Below are 26,079 nucleotides of genomic sequence, written 5' to 3'. Positions count from 1 at the left end.
GTCACACAGCAGCTGGGGTTAATGCTGTAAGGCTAGTACAGCAGTTTCAGCACCATGACAGGTCACACAGCTGTGGAACTCTCACAGCAAAAAGGAGTAGGAACATGGAGTATTGACTGAGACTGTTACGTTCACTCTCACTTTCCATCCTGTGTTGCACCGCTAGACTGTCACAGCAGTAGGGTTATCACACAACTTATAAACAATTAATGAGGCTAATTTGCATCAGCGTTCACTCTCTCTCTTCTAACCATTATTATTTAGAAGAGACTGACAGAACTGTGCTGAAGTCTCTGCCAGGAGACACTTCACCTCCTGTCAACTTTACCCGTTCACAAGCTTACTGACATCAGTGACAGTAATTGTGGATTGAACATTTTAATAACTATATATATATATATATATATATATATATATATATATATATATATAGTGTGTGTCAGACAAAGCAGCGCCACTCAGAGGCGTTGTAGAAGAAAAGCTGTGCGTTTATTACATCACTTCAATCCATCCCACGTTTCGGGAATTTATAGGCCCTTTGTCAAGGTGATACAGTGGTACACCTTGACAAAGGGGCTATAATGTCTCAAAACGTTGGATAGATTGAAGTGATGTAATAAACGTACAGCTTTTCTTTTACAATGCCTCCGAGTACCGCTGCTTCTCTGTCATATATTCTACAAATCCTTTCCAGATGGCACCGGAGCAATTACATACACAGCAAGGGCGAGTGCCGATTCAACTGCTATATATATATATATATATAATTGCGAAAAGTGGCACGCTGTGGTCTGCTCAATAAATCATATGCAGGCCAGCTTAGTCCAGCAACGTTTCGGGCTTTATTAGCCCGTCTTCAGGCAGCACAAACACACGGGCTAATAAAGCCTGAAGCGTTGCTGGATTAAGCTGGCCTGCATACAATGTATTGTGGAGACCGCAGTGTGACACTTTTTTCACCTGTATACATTTAGCTTAGTGAGCACTGCGGCAAGTTGCTGGAGGAGGGATAGTGCATGCTGATCTCTCTCTCTCTTCTCTCTGTGTGTGCGTGTATATATATATATATATATATATTAGTAAATATTTATCGTTTAAGGGGCCTATGTATCAAACTTTGTTCCATAAAATTATGTAGAAACTGAAGTTTCTATATAATTTTATGGTTTGTGACCATGTAATAGTAGCATGATAGTGCTAATTCGCACTACAGAGCGCAGTCTCCGTTATTCTCAATAGGGAGTGTGATCTGACCCTGATGTACTTAACCCTGAAAAGCAAAGCTTTTCAGAGTTTGGCCACGTAAGTTTACACCAACTTCAGATGGTGTAAACTCATTTTAGCCTGTGGAGGCATGGTAACGGGCGAGAGATCTTTCGATCCCCCATCCGCTGCCTCCGTCCATTGCCGACCCGATCCCGGAAACTGACACAGTGCGCATGCGCAGTGTCAGATTCCCCCGAAGGCGTTTATCGCAAATGTGAAAAATGCCGCCTCCTCCAAAATGCCGGAGAAGTAACTCGTAGGGACAGCGATTATCGCTAACGCCGTAAACAGCGGCAGTTCCGCTGTTATTAATACATATGCCCCTAAAAGCACAAAGTAACTCTTTTCATGTACCTACTTCTGTATTTTTGCTTACAAGTGTTGGCACATTTTAGCTGCATTAATACAACCACTAGATGGGAGAAGTGACACAGTATTGAAAGGTTCTTATGTAAAACATTTTATGGTGTGTCTCTTGTATTTATCTCCATGAAACAATCGCTCTCTGTAGCAGGAAGTGGCCCTGCTGAGGTACCACAGGTCATAAATTCCTATAATGAGATGATAGCTGCACCCCTTTCATGTGCTTATCTTTGTTCCAATGCAGATTCTGCCTAGGAAGTTTTTAAAAAAACTCCCACTCCAAGCCAACGTCTACCCAATGCCGTTGATGGCATATATCCAGGACGAGCAGAGTAGATTAACGTTACATACAGCCCAGGCCCTGGGTGTATCCAGCCTTAAGAGTGGTGAGTGATGAGACTGCATCCCCTGTTTATCAATCACTCAGTGTGTCCTCCTTTCATGAAAGTCTAAAACTGTAACATTGATCAAATGCTGCCAGATCTATTAAGAAATCAGTGATGTGAAGGTAGAATAATGTTTCGTTCACAAATACAGAACATCAAATTTGACTTTAGAATGTAGAAATGCTGATGTGCTGTGAATCAGCACCAATCCTTACCGTTCTCCATTTGGTACTTAGGTCAACTGGAGGTCATTCTGGACCGCCGCTTGATGCAGGATGACAATCGCGGGCTTGGTCAAGGTTTAAAAGACAACAAGCGCACATGTAACAGGTTTCGCATTCTATTGGAGAAGAGATCATCTGGCAATAAGGTAAAATATGTCTATTGACTTGCTGTAACAAGCTTATGGCAGGGGTAGCCTGGCTGGTAAAGCTTGCTTGGAGCTGTAGTTCACCAATAGCTGAAAACTCTGAATTAATTTCTCCTTATAGCATCAGTCTAGCCACAATCAGTTGTTCAGTATTTGCCAGATATTTCTGAATTCCCTTTTTGCTTGTTTTGTACGGAATGGTATTTTTCATACATGTTTTATAGGGGACAAATCAGACCATATGTAGATTTCTCTGACGTCCTAAGTGGATGCTGGGACTCCGTAAGGACCATGGGGATTAGCGGCTCCGCAGGAGACTGGGCACAACTAAAGAAAGCTTTAGGACTACCTGGTGTGCACTGACTCCTCCCACTAAGACCCTCCTCCAGACCTCAGTTAGATTCTTGTGCCCGGCTGAGCTGGATGCACACTAGGGGCTCTCCTGAGCTCCTAGAAAGAAAGTATATTTTAGGTTTTTTATTTTACAGTGAGATCTGCTGGCAACAGACTCACTGCAGCGAGGGACTAAGGGGAGAAGAAGCGAACCTACCTAACTGGTGGTAGCTTGGGCTTCTTAGGCTACTGGACACCATTAGCTCCAGAGGGATCGACCGCATGGAACCGGCCATTGATGTTCGGTCCCGGAGCCGCGCCGCCGGCCCCCTTACAGAGCCAGAAGCAAGAAGTGTTCCGGAAAATCGGCGGCAGAAGACTTCAGTCTTCACCAAGGTAGCGCACAGCACTGCAGCTGTGCGCCATTGCTCCTCATGCACACCTCACACTCCGGTCACTGATGGGTGCAGGGCGCTGGGGGGGGGGGGGACGCCCTGAGCAGCAATATAAACACCTTGCCTGGCAAAATCATCACAATATATAGCCCCAGAGGCTATATATGTGATAAATACCCCTGCCAGAATCCATAAAAAAGCGGGAGAAAAGTCAGCGAAAAAGGGGCGGAGCTATCTCCCTCAGCACACTGGCGCCATTTTCTCTTCACAGTGCAGCTGGAAGACAGCTCCCAAGGCTCTCCCCTGTAGTTTTCAGGCTCAAAGGGTTAAAAAGAGAGGGGGGGCACTAAATTTAGGCGCAATATTGTTTATACAAGCAGCTATTGGGGGAAAAATCTCTCAGTAATAGTGTTAATCCCTGCATTATATAGCGCTCTGGTGTGTGCTGGCATACTCTCTCTCTGTCTCCACAAAGGACTTTGTGGGGTCCTGTCCTCAGTCAGAGCATTCCCTGTGTGTGTGTGCTGTGTGTCGGTACGGCTGTGTCGACATGTGGGATGAGGAAGGTTACGTGGAGGTGGAGCAGAGGCCGATAAATGGGATGTCGCCCCCTGTGGGGCCGACACCAGAGTGGATGGATAGGTGGAAGGTATTAACCGACAATGTCAGCTCCTTACATAGAAGGCTGGATGACGTAAAACAGCTGTGGGACAGCCGGCTTCTCAGCCCGCGCCTGCCCAGGCGTCTCAAAGGCCATCAGGGGCTCAAAAAAGCGCCCGTTACCTCAGATGGCAGACACAGATGTCGACACGGAGTCTGACTCCAGTGTCGACGAGGTTGAGACATATACACAATCCACTAGGAACATCCGTTACATGATCTCGGCAATGAAAAATGTGTTACGCATTTCTGACATGAACCCAAGTACCACATAAAAGGGGTTTTATTTTTGGTGAGAAAAAGCTGCCAGTGTTTTGTTCCCCCATCAGATGAATGAATGAAGTGTGTAAAGTAGCGTGGGTTCCCCCGATAAGAAACTGGTAATTTCTAAAAAGTTACTGATGGCGTACCTTTTCCCGCCAGAGGATAGGTCACGTTGGGAGATATCCCTTAGGGTGGATAAGGCGCTCACACGTTTGTCAAAAAAGGTGGCACTGCCGTCTTAGGATACGGCCACCTTGAAGGAGCCTGCTGATAAAAAGCAGGAGGCTATCCTGAAGTCTGTATATACACACTCAGGTTATATACTGAGACCTGCAATTGCCTCAGCATAAAAAGTGCTGCTGCAGCGTGGTCTGATACCCAGTCAGATAATATTAATACTCTAAGACAGGGATAATAGTTTGCTAACATAGAGCATATTAAAGACGTCGTCTTAGATATAAAGGATGCACAGAGGGATATTTGCCGGCTGGCATCCAGAATTAATGCAATGTCCATTCTGCCAGGAGGGTATTAGAAACCCGGCAGTGGACAGGTGATGCTGCCTATAAAAGGCACATGGAGATTCTGCCTTATAAGGGTGAGGAATTGTTTGGGGATGGTCTCTGGGACCTCGTATCCACAGCAACAGCTGGGAAGAAAATTTTTTACCTCAGGTTTCCTCACAGCCTAAGAAAGCACTGTATTTTCAGGTACAGTCCTTTCGGCTTCAGAAAAGCAAGCGGGTCAAAGGCGCTTCCTTTCTGCACAGAGACAAGGGAAGAAGGAAAAAGCTGCACCAGCAGCCAGTTCCCAGGATCAAAAACCTTCCCCCGCTTCCTCTGAGTCCACCGCATGACGTTGGGGCTCCACAGGTGGAGACAGGTGCGGTAGGGGCGCGTCTCGGGAACTTCAGGGACCAGTGGGCTTGCCCACAGGTGGATCCCTAGGTTCTGCAAATAGTATCACAGGGATACAGGCTGGAGTTCGAGGCGACTCCCCCTCGCCGTTACCTCACATCAGCCTTGCCTGCTGCCCTCGGAGAAAGGTAGTACTGGCGGCAATTCACAAGCTGTACTTCCAGCAGGTTAAATCAAGGTACCCCTCCTTCAACAAGGCCGGGGTTACTATTCCAAAATGTTGTGGTACCGAAACCAGACGGTTCGGTGAGACCCATTCTAAAATTGAAAGCCTTGAACACTTATATACGAAGGTTCAAGTTCAAAATGGAATCGCTCAGGGCGATTATTGCAAGCCTGGAGAATTTCATGGTATCACTGGACATCAAGGATGCTTACCTGCATGTCCCTATTTACCCTCTTCGCCAGGAGTACCTCAAAATTGTGGTACAGGATTGTCCTTACCAATTCCAGACGTTGCCGTTGGTCTGTCCCCGGCACCGAGGTATTTACCAAGGTAATGGCCGAAATAATTATCCCGTACTTGGACGATCTCCTTATAAAGGCGAGGTCCAGGGAGCAGTTGTTCGGCGGAGTAGCACTATCTCGGGAAGTGCTACAACAGCACAGCTGGATTCTGAATATTCCAAAGTCGCAGCTGGTTCCTACGACGCGTCTACTGTTCCTGGGTATGGTTCTGGACACAGAACAGGATAAAAAGGGTTTCTCCCGGAGGAGAAGTCCAAGGAGTTGTCGTCTCTAGACAGAGACCTCCTAATACGTATACAGGTGTCGGTGCATCAATGCACGCGAGCCCTGGGAAGGATGGTAGCTTCTTACGAAGAAATTCCATTCGCCAGGTCCCATGCAAGGATTATCCAGTGGGATCTGTTGGACAAGTGGTCCGGGTCGCATCTTCAGATGCATCGGCGGATAACCCTGTCTCCAAGGGCCAGGGTGTCGCTGTTGTGGTGGCTGCAGAGTGCTCATCTTCTAGGGGGCCGCAGATTCGGCATACAGGACTGGGTCCTGGTGACCACGGATGCCAGCCTTCGAGGCTGGGGGGCAGTCACACAGGGAAGAAACTTCCAAGGCTATGGAAAAGTCAGGAGACTTCCCTACACATAAATATTCTGGAACTAAGGGCCATTTACAATGCCCTAAGTCAGGCTAGACCCCTGCTTCAACACCGGCCGGTGCTGATCCAGTCAGACAACATCACGGCGGTCGCTCATGTAAACCGACAGGGCGGCACAAGAAGCAGGATGGCGATGGCAGAAGCCACAAGGATTCTCCGATGGGCGGAAAATCATGTGTTAGCACTGTCAGCAGTGTTCATTCCCGGAGTGGACAACTGAGAAGCAGACTTTCTCAGAAGACACGACCTCCACCCGGGAGAGTGGGGACTTCATCCAGAAGTTTTCCAAATGATTGTACACCGTTGGGAAAGGCCACAGGTGGACATGATGGCGTCCCGCCTCAACAAAAAGCTACAAAGATATTGCGCCAGGTCAAGGGACCCTCAGGCGATAGCTGTGGACGCTCTGGTAACACCGTGGGTGTACCAGTCGGTGTATGTGTTCCCTTCTCTGCCTCTCTTACCCAGGGTAATGAGAATAATAAGAAGGAGAGGAGTAAGAACTATACTCATTGTTCCGGGTTGGCCAAGAAGAGCTTGGTAACCAGAACTCCAAGAAATGATCTCAGAGGACCCATGGCCTCTGCCGCTCAGACAGGACCTGCTGCAGCAGGGGGCCTGTCTGTTCCAAGACGTACCGCTGCTGCGTTTGACGGCATGGCGGTTGAACGCCGGATCCTGAAGGAAAAGGGCATTCCGGAGGAAGTTATCCCTACGCTATTTAAAGCTAGGAAAGAAGTGAACGCAAACCATTATCACCGCATATGGTGGAAATATGTTGCGTGCTGTGAGGCCAGGAAGGCCCCAAAGGAGAAATTTCAGCTAGGTCGATTTCTGCACTTCCTACAGTCAGAGGTGACTATGGGCCTAAAATTGGGTTCCATGAAGGTCCAGATTTCGGCTCTATCGATTTTCTTCCAAAATAGAACTGGCTTCACTGCCTGAAGTTCGGACTTTTGTTAAGGGAGTGCAGCATAGTCAGCCCCCGTTTGTGCCTCAAATGGCACCGTGGGATCTCAACGTGGTGTTGGATTTCCTGAAGTCGCATTGGGTTGAGCCACTTAAATCCGTGGAGCTACAATACCTCACGTGGAAAGTGGTCATGCTGTGGGCCGTGGCGTCGGCCAGGCGTGTATCAGAATTGGCGGCTTTTTCATACAAAAGCCCTTATCTGTATTTTATATGGATAAGGCGGAATTGAGGACTCGTTCCCAATTCCTTCCTAAGGTGGTATCAGTTTTTCATGTGAACCAACCTATTGTGGTGCCTGCGGCTACTTGGGACTTGGAGGATTCCAAGTTACTGGACGTAGTCAGGGCCCTGAAAAGTATATGTTTCCAGGACGGCTGGAGTCAGGAAAACTGACTCGCTATTTATCCTGTATGCACCCAACAAGCTGGGTGCTCCTGCTTCTAAGCAGACTATTGCTCGCTGGATCTGTAGCACGATTCAACTTGCACATGCTGCGGCTGGACTGCCGCAGCCTAAATCTGTAAAAGCCCATTCCACGAGGAAAGTGGGCTCTTATTGGGCGGCTGCCCGAGGGGTCTCGGCTTTACAACTTTGCCGAGCTGTTACTTGGTCTAGTTCAAACATTTTTGCAACAGTCTACAAGTTTGATACCCTGGCTGAGGAGGACCTAGAGTTTGCTCATTCGGTGCTGCAGAGTCATCCGCACTCTTCCGCCCGTTTGGGAGCTTTGGTATAATCCCCATGGTCCTTACGGAGTCCCAGCATCCACTTAGGACGTCAGAGAAAATAAGATTTTACTCACCGGTAAATCTATTTCTCGTAGTCCGTAGTGGATGCTGGGCGCCCATCCCAAGTGTGGATTGTCTGCAATACTTGTTTATAGTTATTGCCTAACTAAAGGGTTATTGTTGAGCCATCTGTTGAGAGGCTCAGTTATATTTCATACTGTTAACTGGGTATAGTATCACGAGTTATACGGTGTGATTGGTGTGGCTGGTATGAGTCTTACCCGGGATTCAAAATCCTTCCTATTTGTGTCAGCTCTTCCGGGCACAGTATCCTAACTGAGGTCTGGAGGAGGGTCTTAGTGGGAGGAGCCAGTGCACACCAGGTAGTCCTAAAGCTTTCTTTAGTTGTGCCCAGTCTCCTGCGGAGCCGCTAATCCCCATGGTCCTTACGGAGTCCCAGCATCCACTACGGACTACGAGAAATAGATTTACCGGTGAGTAAAATCTTATTTTCTTATCAGGAAGGTGTAGTAATGTTTCACCCCTATTTAGTTGGTTTAAGGGTCTTTGTTACTGGAGTGACTCCAATTAGGGATTTTCTGGGAGATGCCTTGGAGAGTGATAACGTGGAGAGAAATAAAGTACCAGCCAGTCAGCTCCTAACTGCCATGTTACAAGCTGTGTTTGAAAAGTGACAGGAGCTGATTGGCTGGTACTTTATCTCTCTACACTTTGTCTCACCAATGCCTTGTACATCTGCCCGGGTGGTCTTCTGTTTGCCGGCGGTCGGGCTCCCGGCGCTCAGTATACCGGCGCCGGGAGCCCGGCAGCCGGCATACCGACAATTATTTTCCCTCGTGGGGGTCCACGACCCCCATAGAGGGAGAATAAAATAGTGTGGCGCGCGTAGCGCGCCACCGTGCCCGTAGCGTGGCGAGCGCAGCGAGCCCGCAAGGGGCTCATTTGCGCTCGCCAAGCTGTCGGTAAGCCGGCGGTCGGGCTCCCGGCGCCGGGATGCTGGTCGCCGGGAGCCCGACCGCCGGCCAGCCGTAGTGAACCCCATCTGCCCTTGTCTTGTAATATACACACACATACAGTTTTTTGTATTATGGCAGAAATGTAGAGGTCTAAAGATTCATGTAAAAAAACTATTCCTCTGCTCTTTAGCCTCCGAGCCTCAGTGTCTTCCTGTCAGGTACTTAAATAGACATACAAAAGGTTCCCCTATCTTCCAGGACTGGTAGGCACTAAAACACATGTTTACCCCATCTGGGATCCGGTTAGGGTGCGAGTGGTTTAGGTTGGGGCAGTTGAAATGCCAACACCGGAATGCCGACACTCATCGGAATGCCGAAACGAGTGTTTACCAGGCCACTGGAGATGTAAGCCACAGAAGGATTTTAGGTTTAGGCTGCGGGGGGAGGGTTAGGCTGCGGGAAGGGGAGGGGGGGGGGGGGTTAGGTTTAGACACCATCGGGGAGGGTTAGACTTAGGATGCGGGCAGGGGGGATGGTTAGGTTTAGGCTGCAGTAAGGGAGGGTTGGTGGCGGAGGAGCGGGGGCACTGGGGATAGGTAACTACACTTGCCGGCATGTCAGACCCAACCCCATCATATGCTATAGTAACTATACTATATTCAGTATTAGGAAGCTGCTGTAACGTTTAGCTATATATTCTGTGTGGTAGCTCTTTCATGTAAATGAGAATTCAGCTTTGTGAGGAAAGTGTAAAGTAGATTAATAATAATAATAATAATAATTTTATTTATATAGCGCTCTTTCTCCAACAGGACTCAAGGCGCTTTACAGACATCAAAAACAATGCACATGATACAGAGGATTTGAGTAATACAACAATAGACAAGCAACACAGACATAAAAGAAAAATCTTAAGTCCACAGAAAGCATAATGCAGGATTGGTGAAGGCATTTTGGGTAATAACTTCCAAGGGTTGTGTATTCCACCCTTATAGGTACCAAGTGCAGCAGCCATCTTGGGCGCTAAGCGTAGGATTACCCAGGTGGAATAGTCTACCCCTAGAAGAGATGACACAAAATGGGGGTGATTTCAGAGTCCTACAGTTTAGAGTAGGGTTCCAACAAAACCACAAGGTCCATGTATTTTTTCATCCCATCCACAAGTGTACCATATGGGGCAGCTATGTTGGGCGCACTTTGAAGGTTACACTGTGGGAGGTGAGCCATGCAAGGGCCAAGTTCATATATGGGAAAACTGATGCTTAAGTAATAGTATGATGTACCCTGCATGTAGGGCACAGTGGAAAGGTGTGCAATCAGTGGAGGTAAACATTACAGGAAAACACATGGTGGGTTGGAAGCGAGCAATGGAGAGAAAAAAAAAAAAAAAAGACACAATAGCAGGTAACTAGTGGCAGAAGTAGGATTGGGATAACATTTTGATCAGATCTTAGTTCGGTTGGGTATGAGAATGAGGGGGGCATACTCAGACGCAATGGGGATGTCCCTGCTGATCCCGGTCCTGGTGCTCTTCCCCCACAGTTCCCTGTTCATCTTGATGGTTAGGCCCAGGGACAGACTTGAAGTTCTCAGACAGAGAGGTTGTAAGCATGGTCTTGGTGTTCTCATGTTTGAGGCGAGGAGAGGCCACATAAAGTTTAGGCACTTGTAGTGCAATTTCAGACTGGGTTTCATAGGGATAAGATCACAGGCCTGTACGTTACGCAGTAGGACGCAGAACCATAGGGCCAATGTGCTCTGTAACATTGGGGGCTGCTATGAGTAAGCAGCTTTCATGAATTATTACCATTATACTTCCTTGCCTTATAGTGAAAAAAGCAAGAGCTTTATACTGTACACTGTGAAGTGCCAGATTGGGTACTGCTAGACTGCAGTAATTGTATAGTATCTGTTCTCAGATTCATTTTCATACATATAACTAAACTACCTTGTTTTCTGGTGTGAGTTTATTTTCAAGATATGTGTGTCCATAACATCATATTGTGCTGTCTGTATAGTTACCCCCTTGCTGTGCCATTCTGCTATATACAGTAGTCACCCAGAATCCCTGTGTTACTGCCGCACTTCCTCCCAGCCCATACAAATATGTCAGCTGCCTACAGTATTGATCTGTGAATCATCACTGACTTTATATATAACCTTTTCTCATCCACGTCCATCCATTTATCGCCTCTTCCGTTTCATTATTCCCCTGTTTACCATAAACCCTCTGCCCAGCTTTCCAGCTTCCTTTCTAAACTGCTTTCCGAGTTTAGAAAACTGGCATTTTCCATTATGAAGACAAGCAGCGATGAGGTAAATGTCCACAGGGAGTAACCTAGTCTGGCTTTCTAGCTATGTGCAATTGCAGTGTACTTGCAGCTTTGTAGATGCTTTGTAGCATAGTATGTGTAGCTTTGGCATAATGATGCGCTCCCATTATGCCGGTTGGCTTTGTGTTAAGGAAACTCTCATCACTTCATTGAGAAGTAGTAGCATACCTCCCAACATTACCCTCTCCAGGAAGGACACAATGCTCTGCTCCTGGACTTCCCTCTTAATGTATGATTGCCGGCACCTGTGTTGAACAGGTTAATGGATAAGAGAGGTGTTTCAGCACAGGTGATGGCAATCATAAATTAAGAGGGAAGTCCAGGAGCAGAGCATTCTGTCCCTCCTGGAGAGGGTCATGTTGGGAGGTATGCAAACATACCTACCTACATACATACATACATACATACATATATATATACATACATACATACAGTAATGTTTCTCCCAGTCGCATTGTGCGATGAGTTTATGAAACTGTGACCCAATTCAGTACTTGGTAAATCCTGTCCTTGTTAAGCCTTTTGTTGCAAGTTCAGTAGCATTTAGTGTGCATTTAGCATTTTACACTACACAATTAGAATTATAATAATATTATAATATCCCTTTAATCAGGGAAACACAAATTACAGCGGTTCTCTGGCTGAGTTAAACCAGGTGAAATGCACATTTGAAGTCAGCCACAGAACCTGTGTAATTCATGTGTCCCTGATTAAAGGGATATTATAGCAAGCCTCTACACCAGTGGTTCCCAACCGCGATCCTCAAGTACCCCCAAGCATTCATATTTTCCAGGTCTCCTCACAAGATTGCAAGTGAAATAATTAGCTCCACCTGTGGGTCTTTTAAAATGTGTCAGTGAGTAATGAATACACCTGTGCACCTGCTAGGTGACCTGGAAAACATGAACTGTTGGGGGTACTTGAGGACCGAGGTTGGGAACCACTGCTCTACACAATAAACCAGGCCTGGCCAACCTGTGGCTCTCCAGCTGTTGTTAAACTACACATCCCAGCATGCCCTGCCACAGTTTTAGCATTCCCTAATAGCCAAACTTGTGTAAGGCATGCTGGGATTTTGTAGTTTCACAACAGCTGGAGAGCCACAGGTTGGCCTGTCCTGCAATAAACCATTATCTTTCTATTAAAGGCATGCTTGGTTTATTTTACTTTTATATTGTTTCCTCACACTTGTAGTCTTGCACAATCCTGATTTTTGAGTGAGAGCATATAGCCAGCATATCTGTTGTCATTTATTGTCTCTTTATTGTCTCACCTGATGATTGGAAGTACGGTAACCACGTTGATCTTATCACACCACCTTACACAGATTTCTGTAGGCAATTCTCCAAAAGTCAGTCGAGATTCTCAAACTCCCCTCTGCTCCGTGCTATCACTATATGTACACTGTTACCAGCAGCCATGCGTGTGTCTCTGTGTGTGTGTGTGTGTGTGTGTGTGTGTGTGTGTGTATATATGTGTATATATATATATATATGTGTGTATGTATATATATATATATATATATATATATATATAATTTCTCTGGATTCCATGAGGGACACAGTGATGACACTGGGTATAGGTGGTGAGTTGTATGCTGGCCAGCAAATGATCCCAGCCCAAGTCCCTCACCACTATAGCTCACCCCCAGCCTAGAGGTCCAGTTGTTAGTTTGGTTCCCAGAAAGTGGACACGGTTTTCAGGGGCTGCTATTGAGAAGTCTCATTTTTCTTTTATTTATTTCATTTATTTTCACTTGAGCAGGCAGTGAGTCAGCATCTGAGCGCCCTCACTGCCGCTACAACAATCTCCAGCGCCGGCAGCCAGAGCATGAGCAATTGAGTCAGTGACCCTGACTAGCTCCAGCACAGAGAAAGAGAGCCGCGTCGGGGACAGGTAAGGCGGTACTGAGCGTCTTTTACTGCCGGTGAGGGAGGCAACCGACGGTGCTAGCAGTTTGTGCATGTTTTACAGTGTTTAGGAGTACTTTGTTCTCTACACTTTCTATTTCCTTCCTTCTAAGTGTTTTTTGTTTAATCAGTCTCTATCTTTATATCGTTATATCTTTATATACAGGTACAACAGTCACTGTGTTTATGGTTTGATTTAATTGACAAACTCTCTTTGTGGATGCCAGTTTATTTATTGGCATTTACGATGACATTCATTGCTTTATCCCTTACAGCACACCACTGTTTTTACTTTAAACTTTTGTGTGTGGGGACATTCTTGGAATTACATTTTACATGTCTTCCAAGGGCAAGGCATCCAGGGAGGAGGGCGCTCCTGTGTTGTGCAGCTGTAGGAACTGTACTGAAGTGCTTTCTTCTCAGACTCTGACCACAGTGGTCTCTATGTCCAGTGTTTCGCAGCTCTGCAGCGGGAGGTCCCTTTGGCCACAGCTTCCAAAACAGGAACTGGGCTTCCGCACTGTCACAGGATATGTTGCAGTTAGTAAATCAACTCTCAACCCTCAGGCTCTCCGCCACTGGTAGCCTATCTACAGGTGTTGGGTCAGTTTGCCAATATGCTACCTTCTCAGGGAGATTCACACCCCACAGCCACAGAACCACCATGGGTCCAGTCACTCTGTTGGTACAGGGTTTGGAGCAGGTGTCAGCTTCTCTCCAACAAATGTTGAACAAAGATCGCCTATTCAAGCGCAAGCCTACCAGATGGTACAGCTCTACGCCCCTGTCTGGTTATGACTCTGGTTTCATTGGATCTTGCAGATAATTTCTCCATTACCTTTGATGTTGATACCTCCTCTATTCCGGTGGATTCCTCTACACAGGTGGATGTTGAGGCCCTGATAAAGGAGGTTAGATCTACACTTTAGATCAAGGACTCTGACCAGACTACTAAGTCACATTACCCAGTTTTTAAACATCAGAAGAAGGCGCCTACTGAATTTTCTTCTTCTGCTCAGCTTGAAGACTGCCTAGCAGATGTATGGGCCCACCCTAGCAAGTACTTCCTAGTCTCAAAGCGCATTGCTTTTTATGCTGCTCAGGAGAGTCCTATCCCAATCAGTATTTTGGAGCTCAGAGTGGTTTACAAAGCTCTTTGTCTGGCAAAGCCCCTTCTCCAGCAGCAGCCAGTCAATGTTCAGTCAGACAATGTGACAGCCATCACCTACATAATCCATCATGGCAGCACCATGAAAGAGGTAAGTCGCATTCTTCAGTGGCAGAACGTCATCTCCCGGCTCTGTCGGCAGTCTTCATTCTCAGAGTTCAGTACTGGGAAGCAGACTTTCTAAACGCGAAGATGATCACTCGGGCGAGTGGGCTTTACACCCAGACTTCTTTCAGCTTTTAGTAATCCGCTGGGGCCTACCGGACACCAACATGATGGCCTTTCGACAAAACCACAGGCTGCTGAGATATTGCTTGTGCACCATAGATCCAGGAGCTCTTCTAGTGGATGCCCTGGTTATTCAGTGGACCTTTCTGCTAATGTACATCTTCCCTCTAATTTCAATGGCCCCCTCAGGTTCTCCGCAAGTCGTAGTTAGAGGGCTGCACTGTGATCCTTGTGGCTCCATATGGTCATGGAGAGCTTGGTTCTTTCCATCGATAATCCACTGCGTCTTTCTCTCAGGCTGGATCTTCTGTCTCAGGGCCTGTGCTTCCCTCCGGACCTAGGCTGTGTTGCTTTAATGGGGTGGCTCTTGAGAAATTCGTCTTGAAAGCTAAGGGTTTTTTGATGTCTGTCATTCGTACTAGGCTTAATGCCAGGAAGCCGCCTTCAGCTAGAATTTATCACAGGGTGTAGAGAACATACAGTAATTTTGATTGGTGTTCAACTGAAAGTTTCAACCCCAGATCCTTCCATCTTTCATGGGTCCTGTCTTTCTTGCAGGTGGGTTCTTCATGTGCAGCTTCCGTTTATTCCACTGGTGGCTTTGTAGAACTTATCTTTGGTTCTTCAGGCTCTGCAGTCTTCTCCCTTTGAGCCCTTGGACACCGTGGACATTCCATGGCTTACCTGAAAGACTTCCTCCTCTCCATTGCATCGGCCCGTCTTGTATTAGACTTGAGCGCATTTTCGTGTCGCTCCCCTTTTCTTATTTTTCACTCGGACATGGCTGTCCTTAGGACACGATTAGGTTACCTTCCCAAGGCAGTATTAAGGTTTCATATGTCCCTTCGTTCCGTATACTGGATTCTTCTCCGAAGCAGACCTCCGTGGATGTTCTGAGAGCCCTTCTGATTTATGTGGAGAGGACGAGGTACGAGGTAAGTCGGATTCTCTCTGTCGTGTATGACTTTAACAAATGGGACTGTCTGATCACTAAGCAGACTTTGGCCATATGGTTTTGTTTGACTATCCGCCAAGCTTATACTGTTACAGACCTTCCTGTCCCTGCCATGGTGCAGGCTCATTCCACCCGGGCAGTCGGCACGGCTTGTGCAGCTTGACGTGGTGCCCCTGCAGAGCAGCTTTGTAAAGCAGCCATGTGGTCTTCTGCCAATACTTTCATTAAGTTGTATTCCTTTGACACCTTCGCTTCCACTGATGCAGATTTTTGCGAAGGGCTCTCAGCACAGCTCAGAAGTATCCCACCCTTAGGGGGACAGCTTTGGGCCATACCAGTATCATCCGTGTCCCCCATGGATGCAAAGAGAAAAGGAGACTTATGTTCTTACCTGTTAAATCCTTTTCTTGACATCCATGGGGGACACAGGGTGCCCACCCTGACGCACCTGGCTTGTGGGGTAGTTTTTACACAGTTATCAGTTCCCCTTTTCACCTCCACTGTGTGTGTTGAATTGAGTGTGTGCTGGTCTTCCTTCTTCCTATTGCTACATGCCTTGAGCTTGGTAAATGAACTAGATCTTGAAGCTGGGGCTGTGGTATAGGGGAGAGGAAGACTGGGCTGCTGGGAAAAGAAAGTTAATTGTTTGGTGCCCAACCTCCAGCTCACCACCTATACCCAGTATCATCCTTGCATCCCCGATGTACTTTACAAAAAGCATTTAACAGGTAAGAACATCTATTTTTTTTTTTTTTGCACATGGTGCATGAATACATCATGTTGAGGGTCTATGAGAAATTCTGATTCATAGACGTCTCCATTTGCAAGTTTATTGGTGTAATTGGGTGAATTCGCACTTTCGCTAATTAAGGAAGGGGCTGGTGCAGATATGCGATGATAGTGATGACCAATACTTTCACTAGCAGGTGGATAGGGACCGTGCAGCTGCATTGATAAAGCCTACTCTGAATACAGGTAAAGTTCTGTATTCTAAGCACACAAGGGTAGATTTATGCAGGGTATGATAGTGGTGGGGAAGAGGAATCAACGTACGCTATGTGCGCTGATACCGCTTCACCCCCATATAGTAATGCTGCGGTGTGTGCTCAGTTACAGGGCGCCCCTGCTATTATCAGCGCTGCTATCTAAAAGATAGCATGCCGATGTGCAGGGCAATGTAAGAGCGGTCAGTTGTACTGACTGTTCCGACACCTTCAGCTATCGGTTTCGACAGCTGCAGGTGTTGTTGCCCTATCTCTACAGCAGGAACAGCTGTCCCTGGCTGTGGTGGCTCCCAGCTCCGGGCTGCATGTGAGATCTAGTGATTATAGCAAGATCTCGCACATGTGTACATGAGCTAGCCGGGCAGGGGGAGACAGCGCATCATCCCTAAGCTGATGCGCTGTGTGCTCTGGAGGATATTGCTGGTCGGGGTAATTTTTACTCCCCCCGCTCCGGCAGACAAGCTGGTAATACATCTTGTCAATGTTCTTTCCTGCTTCGCCTCGGTAATGATCCATGCCTCTATAATACATCTCTTCCAATATGCAGCAGATTCGTATGCAACTGTGAATCCACCACAGTGTATATCAGTCATGTCCAAACTGCGGCCCACCAGCTGTGGAGAAACTACACATCCCAGCATGCCCTGACACAGCTTTAGCATTCCCTGACAGCAAAACTGTGTCAGGGCATGCTGGGATATGTAGTTTCACAACAGCTGGAGTGCTGCAGTTTGGACATGCCTGCTGTATAGCATTCTACTTATTTAGTGATTTAGGGGTCTATTCATGAAACAGTGAAAACTATGGAGAAGTGAGCCAGTGGAGAAGTTGCCCATAACAACCAATCAGCTGCTACGTATAATTTTATAGCATGCACTTTATAAATGTTACCTCAATGCTGATTGGTTGCCATGGGCAACTTCTCCACTGGCAAACTTCTCCACTCTTTTCACTCTTTCATGAATAGACCATTTAATACTTCCGTTTTAACAACAGATCAGTAAGCACCATAATTTGCTTCAGTACCAAGACTTCAAGGTCAGGATGGCAGTCAGTTGTTTTTGAAAGAAGAACTAATTAATTTACTTTCATGTGTCAGTAAATTGGAATCTGTACCAAGGTAGAAATTTCTGGTATGGTTTAAACTAGGTCATTACCACCTGAATTGCATTTGAATTGCCATTAGCACACTAGATCTATAAATAATTGTTAATCATGATAAATATTACATACAGTGCTTCAGCAAAATGGAGACTGGCATGACATAGAAGACCTCATGTAACAGTAAAATGTCATACTGTTAATCTTTAGGGGATTTTTTTTTTTTTTTTAGAGTGCAGGAAGTCAACCAGTCAGCTTCCCATCTCTTCTCAGTCACATGACGTCCATGCACTTGAATCATGAGGTGTTAGTGATGCCTGTTACCAATGATAAAGGCGGAGGTCCCGCTCTTAGATCCTTCCTACCTCTTTCTGCTACCTTACCATGTGATCTTCACATCCTCAATCTGAGGACTCTGCAGGCTGAGGTGAGTATGTGTTCTGCAGTATATGAACAATTTATTAGCTAAAGATGTGTCCTCATACATCTTGCCTCAATACGCCATGCAGCAGGAGATGCCTGGTGTGAGTCAGCCAGTAGCTCCAGGGGCAGCTCTGCTAACGGCAGGCGGAAATGTGACTTATGTGACTAGGACGCACAAGCAGCTTATGTTGATTAAAATGTTATGTGGCATGTGCAACTGTGGCTGTATCTGCATACGAAATGCTACGTTACAGTGGTTTCCAGGAAAACAGTGTAACAGCATTTTCTATGCAGATACAGTCACACACAGAATATAGGCATGCTGCATATCATTTTAATCAGCATAAATGCGACTAAGACGCATTTAAATGAAAAAAGTTGCACATAAAGACGCTCACCGCTACAGAGTTACACCATTGGAAGGGCTGTTTAACGTGACTGTAACAAGGATGTAGGACCGTGATGGCTAACCTTGACACTCCAGCTGTTGTTGAACTACACATCCCAGCATGCCCTGCATCAGTTTTAGCAAGGTCAGATAGCAAACTGTAGCAGGGCATGCTGGGATGTGTAGTTCAACAACAGCTGGAGTGTCAAGGTTAGCCATCACTGATGTAGGAGAACACATCTGTATTAGACAAAGCACCAAGTGATTGCAAAGTCTTCATGTTCTGCATGGAAAGTCCTATTAAAACGCATCTTTAATACTCTCTGTCCTTATATTGCTGTTTAGGATGATGGAATACCCTCTCTGGACACTGCACTGATTTTACACAGAAAAGGGTTTGACTGTGGACTGGAAGCAAAGAATCTTGGCTTCAACTGCACTACAAGTCAAGGAAAGGTATTAAGACCATTTGTGAAACCTGCAATTATTATTACAATTTATTTATGTAGCACCAGCATACTCTGTAGTGCCTTTAATGTGTTTGTAAGCGTGGAATCTTCAAAAGCATCTCAGAGACTCAAGCAATGCTGTGTCAGTGTTCCAAACTTATGATTCAATCCTCAGCATACTCACAAGTTCCTGATCCAACACTATACAAGTTGCTGGTGCAGAATTGAACCTGCTTCTGCAAAGATTTTATAACCTGCACACATATTATGTTCAGGACCCCCTAAAGAGTATAATTTATTCTAGAAAGGTCATTATTATGTGAGTAGAAGGGGTTATATCCTCAAAACACAATTCATCCTCATTTTCCTGAATAAGTGATAGTCATTAGAGCCATCTTACCTGTCACGCGGCCGCCCCAAAAAACGACCCAAACCCGTCTGCATTCCTGTTGCCATGCCCCCACACACCGCGCCGCCGCACCGCGAACACCTCTGCCTGTCAACCAGGTAGAGGCATTCGCATCAATGAGATGCGATCACATTTGCTGCCCCACGCCCACGTGTGCGCAATGGTCCCGTAAACGGCATAATGCAATCGCATTCACAACCCAACCTGAATAAGGCCCGTAAGACATTAAATAAGCATCATAGTATTTAGCTGTCACAGGGGACTTTGCACTAAAAAAAAAAAAAGGCAAGTATGTTTAGTGGAAACACAACCAAAAAAAGAATGGACTATGAAGATGCTTCTGAAGCAATGGGGCTTATTTACTGACAAAATGCAAGTATAACGAAAACGATAGCAACATAGCGGAGACCTACTTCCCTGTGTAATTTGCACAAGGTCTAGAACAGCTGATTCGCTGCTGTGGCTTATAATTGCACTGAAGTACCTTGTTACTAAATACCTCTGGCGTTGTTTGCGCTTGTACTGGTTGTCCATCTTGTACGTAACTCCATGTACAACTACTTTCTGGTTTGGAAAGTACCTCAAATAAAGATAGTCATGCTGCACACTAATTTGCAGGATTGTTCTCTTTACATGTATTTGTGGAGCGCCTCCTTAATTGCAGCTCTTGAGTTTTTCTCCCAAAACATAGATGTAATGGTGTGAGATAATCGGTGCTAGCCTTCGATTTCGACCGCATCTGTGAGAGAAATCGAAGGATTGTATGCACATTTTAGGTACCCTTCGATGCGCGGGCACGCCGGTCGAATCTCACGTCTCAAGATAGTATGTGCTGCACTTAATAGTTATCAAATCGCAGTGAGATTGCATGTATTTTTAAAAACACATGCTATATATTGCACTGCGATGGGCACCCGCCGGGAGCAGATGGAGGCCGCTCCCACTCTGCGGTGACGTGCCCATCACGTGATTACCATGCGATCTATCACATGATCGCATGGTAATCATTTTGACAGTTCAGGTGCGATTTCATTGCACCTGAACTGCCGGTGCGATGCCCTGCGATGTCACGTCGTGGGGCATCGCACAAGTGTATGGGCACCATAAGTCATTATATGCAATCTGCACAAGCTAAGACATGCACGTACTGTATACGCTGTGCAATAGCTCAAAAAACAGTCCATGATGTCATAGAATGCAATTTGCTATCTGCGCCACACAGTCTTAAATAAGATTCATCAACTCATCTCATGCATTAAATCTACAACCATTCATGTTAAACTGTTATATATTTTCAAAGAAATTGTGAAAAAAAGAGGAAAAATTTATACTGAACGATGATATCTGACTGAAATCTTGATCAAGGCATTACAATGTATATTTATGTTAAAGTGACCTCCACTGTTTCCTTTGTGTAGTCCAGGGCTGCCCTCTCAAGTGTAATGTCATTAAAGTCTGTTGATCTTCTCTCTTCCTCTATAGGCTATTACACCTGCACTGTGCTTTTGGACCACCCAGTCTATTACACTCTCTCTATTTCTTTTCTAGTTGTTTCTTGGAGGTCTGTTCTTGGGGTTAGAAGTAGGACTCATGGAACCTACCTCTTTGACATTGATGTATTCCTTAGCCTCCCCTACCAACAACAGCAATCCAATGCTCAGCATGGACCCAATGGAAATTTCCACTTACCGCCTGTGCTTCAGCTAACATCAGTCAAGTGGGACCAAATATCCCATTGCAAGGAACCAAGGACTGGAGCTGAATGGTTCTTCTACCACTTTACGCTCTGTTTAAGAGCAATGTGCTTTGGTCTGTAACTTGGAAGACAGACCGCACTGGAAATGCCCATAAAGGTACTTGGGACAAGCCAAAAGTAAAGGAAAATCCTCTGTATAAACTAGTCATTGCTAAAGGAGCAATGCCTTTCAGGGTTGTGTAGCACTCTAGTTAAACACCTAGATGGGACATCAAAGAACAGGAGCTATTTAGGACTTAAATTGCTTTTTAAAATATGTATTTATTGACTTTTTAAGCACACCTCTACACCTGATTCCTGCCACAGTTTGCCTGGTCCTCCACAGAGTAGAAATGTCACAGCAATTTCCCCAGTGCCATTAAATGCTGCAGACTGGTCAACAGGAATATGTTTCAATGAAGCAAGAGGGAGATTACCTACTAGATGGTAGATTTAAGCCTAGATAAGTAATTTTCAGTTTTCTTGGAATAATAATTCTGTCTCAACCATTGTAAGTATTCTTCCATACATTATCTGTCTTTTTATACTGTAGCACAGCAGCAAAGGACTATGGAAAGAGACTGTTCCGTTATACATATATAAATATTAAACTGTATATCTTGTTTCTGCTACTGTGGCCATAAATACAGATCTGATACTATACCAGAAAGTGTTTGAAATCTGATTAAGATTCACTTAATTGATCTGTCCATCAATGAGCAGACTGCAGAGGTGCTGACCAGCAGATATAAATCCTTTTTATATATATTTTTTATTACATTTTCAAGCTGCAGAAAAGTCAGAGGGCAATGGGGATTACCGAAAAAAGTATAGGGGTTAAGGGAGGGAAATGAGGGGAACATAACTGCATACAGCAAGACGTCAGTTGGCAACATAATACAGTATATGTAGAGTAATTATAAATGGCATTCTTATTTGCCTTTTTAGTAGGGGGGTGGGGAGAAAGAGTCATTAAGAGTTAAGGAATAGGAAAATTAGCAGTCTCCATCGAAATGTGTTAGGTTGGGTGAAAAGGATTCATTCTGAAGTGGTGGAACAGTCTTATAGTTGGAGGTCAATGGGCTCCAGGTAGATGAGAATACCACTGCAAGCCCACTGCCTACTAGTATCGGACTGGTCACAGCCTCCCTGCAGCAGATCAGCACTACAATAGGCCAGGCCGCAGAGGATTCATAGTGATGCAGCCCGCATATTGGCTGATCACCACCAAGTGTGTGTGTTCCGTCACTGGACCTGATCACAGACATGGATGTCCCCTTCATGATAAATATGTAAGGGCACTGTAGTGCGACAGTGTAGTAGGGGTATGTGTCTGTGGGAGACCATTTCACTGACTGGAACAGGCATTAAACAGGGGCCCATGCATGTTATGTCCAATGTGTACGCGTACGCCACCATACTTGTCTACTCTCTCAAGAGTATATACGTGAGAATCCCGAATCTCGGATGGCTCACCCAGTCACCCAGAAAGTGAAAGGGGTTGGGGCGTGTGTCTTGGTAATTCGATTTGAGCTGAATCGCATGATCATGACCATAGGCATGCGCAGCACATTTTATTAGGGGGTGCACGACTGGAGTGGCGTGCCTAGACCCGCCTACTGGGCATGCCTAGCCCGCCTATCCAGTCAGAGGGCACCGGAGTGCCAGTCCACAAGAATATTATAAAATATATATATATATATATATATATATATATATATATATATATATATATAAATAACGCACTCAGAGACAGCAAAATGATTCAAAAGCAATATGTAATATTCATTCTTGACATGGATATTACATATTGCTTTTAAATCATTTTGCTGTCTCTGAGTGCTAGTTATTTATGTATGTATATGTGTGTGTGTTTGTGTGTGTGTGTATATATATATATATGTGTGTGTGTGTGTATATATATATATATATATATATATATATATATGTGTATATATGTGTGTGTGTGTGTGTGTGTGTGTGTGTGTGTGTGTGTGTATATATATAACCTGATGAAAATCCCATAAGATTGAAACGTTGTTGCAGACCTGGTTGTCGCCCATTGTCTTCTTCCTCTAACCTTGAGTGCCGCGCCGTCGCCTGCCTGCATCCTGTTCATTGCGAGGGCACCGGGTGAAGGTAATCTACATCACAGGAGTGCCGGACACATTGTTCCTTACATACATATATATATATATATATATATATATATATATATATAGTTAGCAATAATAATAAACCTTTATTTTATTGTGCCAAATTTTATCCCAACCCCCGCCTGACATCTGCAGCCTTAGTGCGTCTGATGACGCAGGACTCGTAATGCACATGCACAAAGTACCAAACATCAGTACTTTGCGTCTGGAGCAGCAGGGGCATCGGGATCTGAATCAGGCCCCTTGTCCATTGACAGTCATCTTGTATGTAAGTCAGCCAGTAGTTCAAAGATTCTTGGCTTGTGTCATGGCTCTGAGTCAAATTGCTCATTGTTTGTACCTGTGTTCCCTTTGTGGCCAATCAAGCATGTTTCCTGCCTATTTCTCTAACGTCCTTGAGGATGCTGGGACTCCGTAAGGACCATGGGGAACAGACGGGCTCCGCAGGAGACAGGGCACTTTAAGAAAGCTTTGGACTCTGGGTGTGCACTGGCTCCCCCCTCTATGCCCCTCCCCCAGTTTTACACTGTGCCCAGAGCAGGATGGGTGCACTGCAGAGAGCTCTCAAGAGTTCTCTACCTGAAAGCATTTTTGTTTGGATTTTTTTTTTCCTACCTTTTACTACTTTTTCACAGGGAGCACTGCTGGCAACAGGCTCCCTGCATCGAGGGACTGAGGAGAGAGGGGCAGACCTTCTTGTCAAAGATAGGCTCTGCTTCCTCGGCTACTGGACACCATTAGCTCCAGAGGGGGGGAACGCAGGTTCTTACTGGGCGTCCACCCCTGGAGCCGTGCCGCCGTTCTCCTCACAGAGCTAGAAGTACAGAAGACAGAAGTCGTCAGGCGGCAGAAGCCTTCAGCTTCACTGAGGTAACGCACAGCACTGCAGCTGTGCGTCATTGCTCCCATACACCTCACATACTCCGGTCACTGTAAGGGTGCAGGGCGCAGGGGGGGGCACCCTGGGCAGCAATATAAACCTCTGCATGACAAAAAGACTATATACATGTACAGGTGGGCTCTGTACATGTATATAAAAGAGCCCCCACCATATCTTACTAAGTTTGAGTGGGACAGAAGCCCGCCGCCGAGGGGGCGGGGCTTCTTCCTCAGCACTCACCAGCGCCATTTTCTCTCCACAGCACTGCTGGGAGGAAGCTCCCCGGACTCTCCCCTGCTTACACACGGTGAGAGGGTGCTTAAAAGAGAGGGGGGGGGGGGGGGCACATAATTGGCGGTTTACATATTATACAGCGCTGCTGGGGAAAAACATTTTGTGTTGGTCTCCAGGGTTATTGCGCTGGGGTGTGTGCTGGCATACTCTCTATCTGTCTCTCCAAAGGGCCTTGACAGGGATACTGTCTTCAGGAAAGGGGTTCCGTGTGTGTGTGTGTGTGTGTGTGTGTGTGTGTGTGTGTGTGTGTGTGACGGTACGCGTGTGTCGACATGTTTGACGAGGAAGGCTCGCTTAATGTGGAGGGGGAGTGCTTGAATGTCAGGTCGCCGTCGGCAACGCCGACACCGGAATGGGTGGATATGCTGAATGTCTTGAATGCAAATGTCAATCTATTGCATAAAAGATTAGACAAGGCAGAAGCTAGGGATCAGTCAGGTAGCCAGTCCATGCTTGTCCCTGGGGTGCCAGGTCCTTCGGGGTCTAAGAAGCGCACCATATCCCAGATCGATGACACAGATACCGACACAGATACTGACTCTAGTGTCGAATGAAGATGCAAAATTACAGCCGAAGGTGGCTAAGGGTATACGGTACATGATTATTGCCATTAAAGAGGTTTTGTTACTGAGGAACCCCCTGTCCCTGACACGAGGGTACTCATGTATAAAGGGAAAAAGCCTGAAGTCACTTTTCCATCCTCATTTGAATTAAGTGACTTGTGCGAAAAGGCTTGTGAATCTCCGGATAGGAGACCACAAGTTCCCAAAAGGATTCTCATGGCGTATCCTTTTCCACAAACTGATAGGATACGCTGGAAATCTTCGCCAAAAGTTGACAAGGCGCTGACACGTTTGTCCAAAAAGGTGGCACTGCCTTCTCAGGATACGGCTTCCCTCAAGGAACCTGCTGATCGCAGGCAGGAAATTACCTTAAAGCACATTTACAATCATTCCGGTACTATTGCTCGACCGGCTATGGCGTCGGCCTGGGTTTGTAGTGCGGTTGTGGCATGGGCAGATTCCTTATCTACGGAAATTGACACCTTAGATAGGGATGCCATTCAAATGACCATAGAGCATATTAGAGATGCTGCCTTGTATATGAGGGATGCTCAGAGAGACATTTGTTTATTAAGCTCCAGAATAAATGCTATGTCTATTTCTGCTAGGCGGCTCTTGTGGACCCGACAGTGGACGGGAGATGCCGATTCAAAGCGGCATATGGAGTCCTTGCCTTACAAAGGGGTGGAGTTGTTTGGAGACGGCCTCTCGGATCTTGTCTCTACTGCTACGGCTGGTAAGTCAAATTTCTTACCTTATGTCCCCCCGCAGCATACAAAAAAGGCACCTCATTATCAAATGCAGTCCTTTCGTTCCAATAAAAACAAGAAGGTACGTGGATCATCCTTTGTTGCCAGAGGGAAAGGCAGGGGAAAAAAGCTGCACACAGCTAGTTCCCAAGAGCAGAAGTCCTCCCCTGCGTCTGCCAAAGTCCACCGCATGATGCTGGGGCTTTCCGAGGGGAGGTAGAACTGGTGGGGGCTCGTCTTCGGTTTTTCAGCCACGTCTGGGTTCACTCGCAGGTGGATCTCTGGGCATTAGAGATTGTTTCTAAGGGATACATGCTGGAATTCGAAGACTTGCCTCCTCGCCGATTTTTCAAATCGGCTCTGCCGGCTTCCCCGTCAGAGAGAGAGCTAGTGTTGGCAGCAATCCAAAAATTGTATATTCAACAGGTGATTGTCACAGTTCCTCATCTCCAGCAAATAGAGGGCTATTACTCAACCCTGTTTGTGGTCCCGAAACCGGACGGTTCGGTCAGACCCATTTTAAACCTGAAATCTCTGAACCTGTACTTGAAAGAGGTTCAAGTTCAAAATGGAATCACTCAGGGCG

General features: G+C 46.1%; 1 protein-coding gene across 3 annotated transcripts in view; it reads left to right on the top strand.

Moving 5' to 3' along the window:
- The window catches only part of MAN2A2 (mannosidase alpha class 2A member 2), a 165,312-nt gene extending 143,791 nt beyond the window's left edge, over positions 1 to 21,521 (top strand). For 2 of the 3 annotated variants that reach the window (XM_063925858.1, XM_063925857.1), the window contains exons 19-23: positions 1,874 to 2,015; positions 2,252 to 2,385; positions 17,680 to 17,874; positions 18,604 to 18,714; positions 20,665 to 21,521. In XM_063925858.1, coding sequence (XP_063781928.1) covers positions 1,874 to 2,015; positions 2,252 to 2,385; positions 17,680 to 17,874; positions 18,604 to 18,714; positions 20,665 to 20,823 — 741 coding nt within the window. In that variant the 3' untranslated portion in view covers positions 20,824 to 21,521. Of the gene's footprint in view, positions 1 to 1,873; positions 2,016 to 2,251; positions 2,386 to 10,986; positions 11,101 to 17,679; positions 17,875 to 18,603; positions 18,715 to 20,664 lie in introns of those variants that run through there. The other variant, XM_063925859.1, reaches the window with a different exon arrangement.
- Positions 21,522 to 26,079: the final 4,558 nt, after the last annotated feature.

The sequence above is a fragment of the Pseudophryne corroboree genome, chromosome 6, assembly GCF_028390025.1.
Source record: "Pseudophryne corroboree isolate aPseCor3 chromosome 6, aPseCor3.hap2, whole genome shotgun sequence".
In the NCBI taxonomy this organism is placed as follows: domain Eukaryota; kingdom Metazoa; phylum Chordata; class Amphibia; order Anura; family Myobatrachidae; genus Pseudophryne; species Pseudophryne corroboree.
The sequence above is the reverse complement of the archived record's forward strand: the minus strand, read 5'-3'. Positions and strand labels throughout refer to the sequence as shown.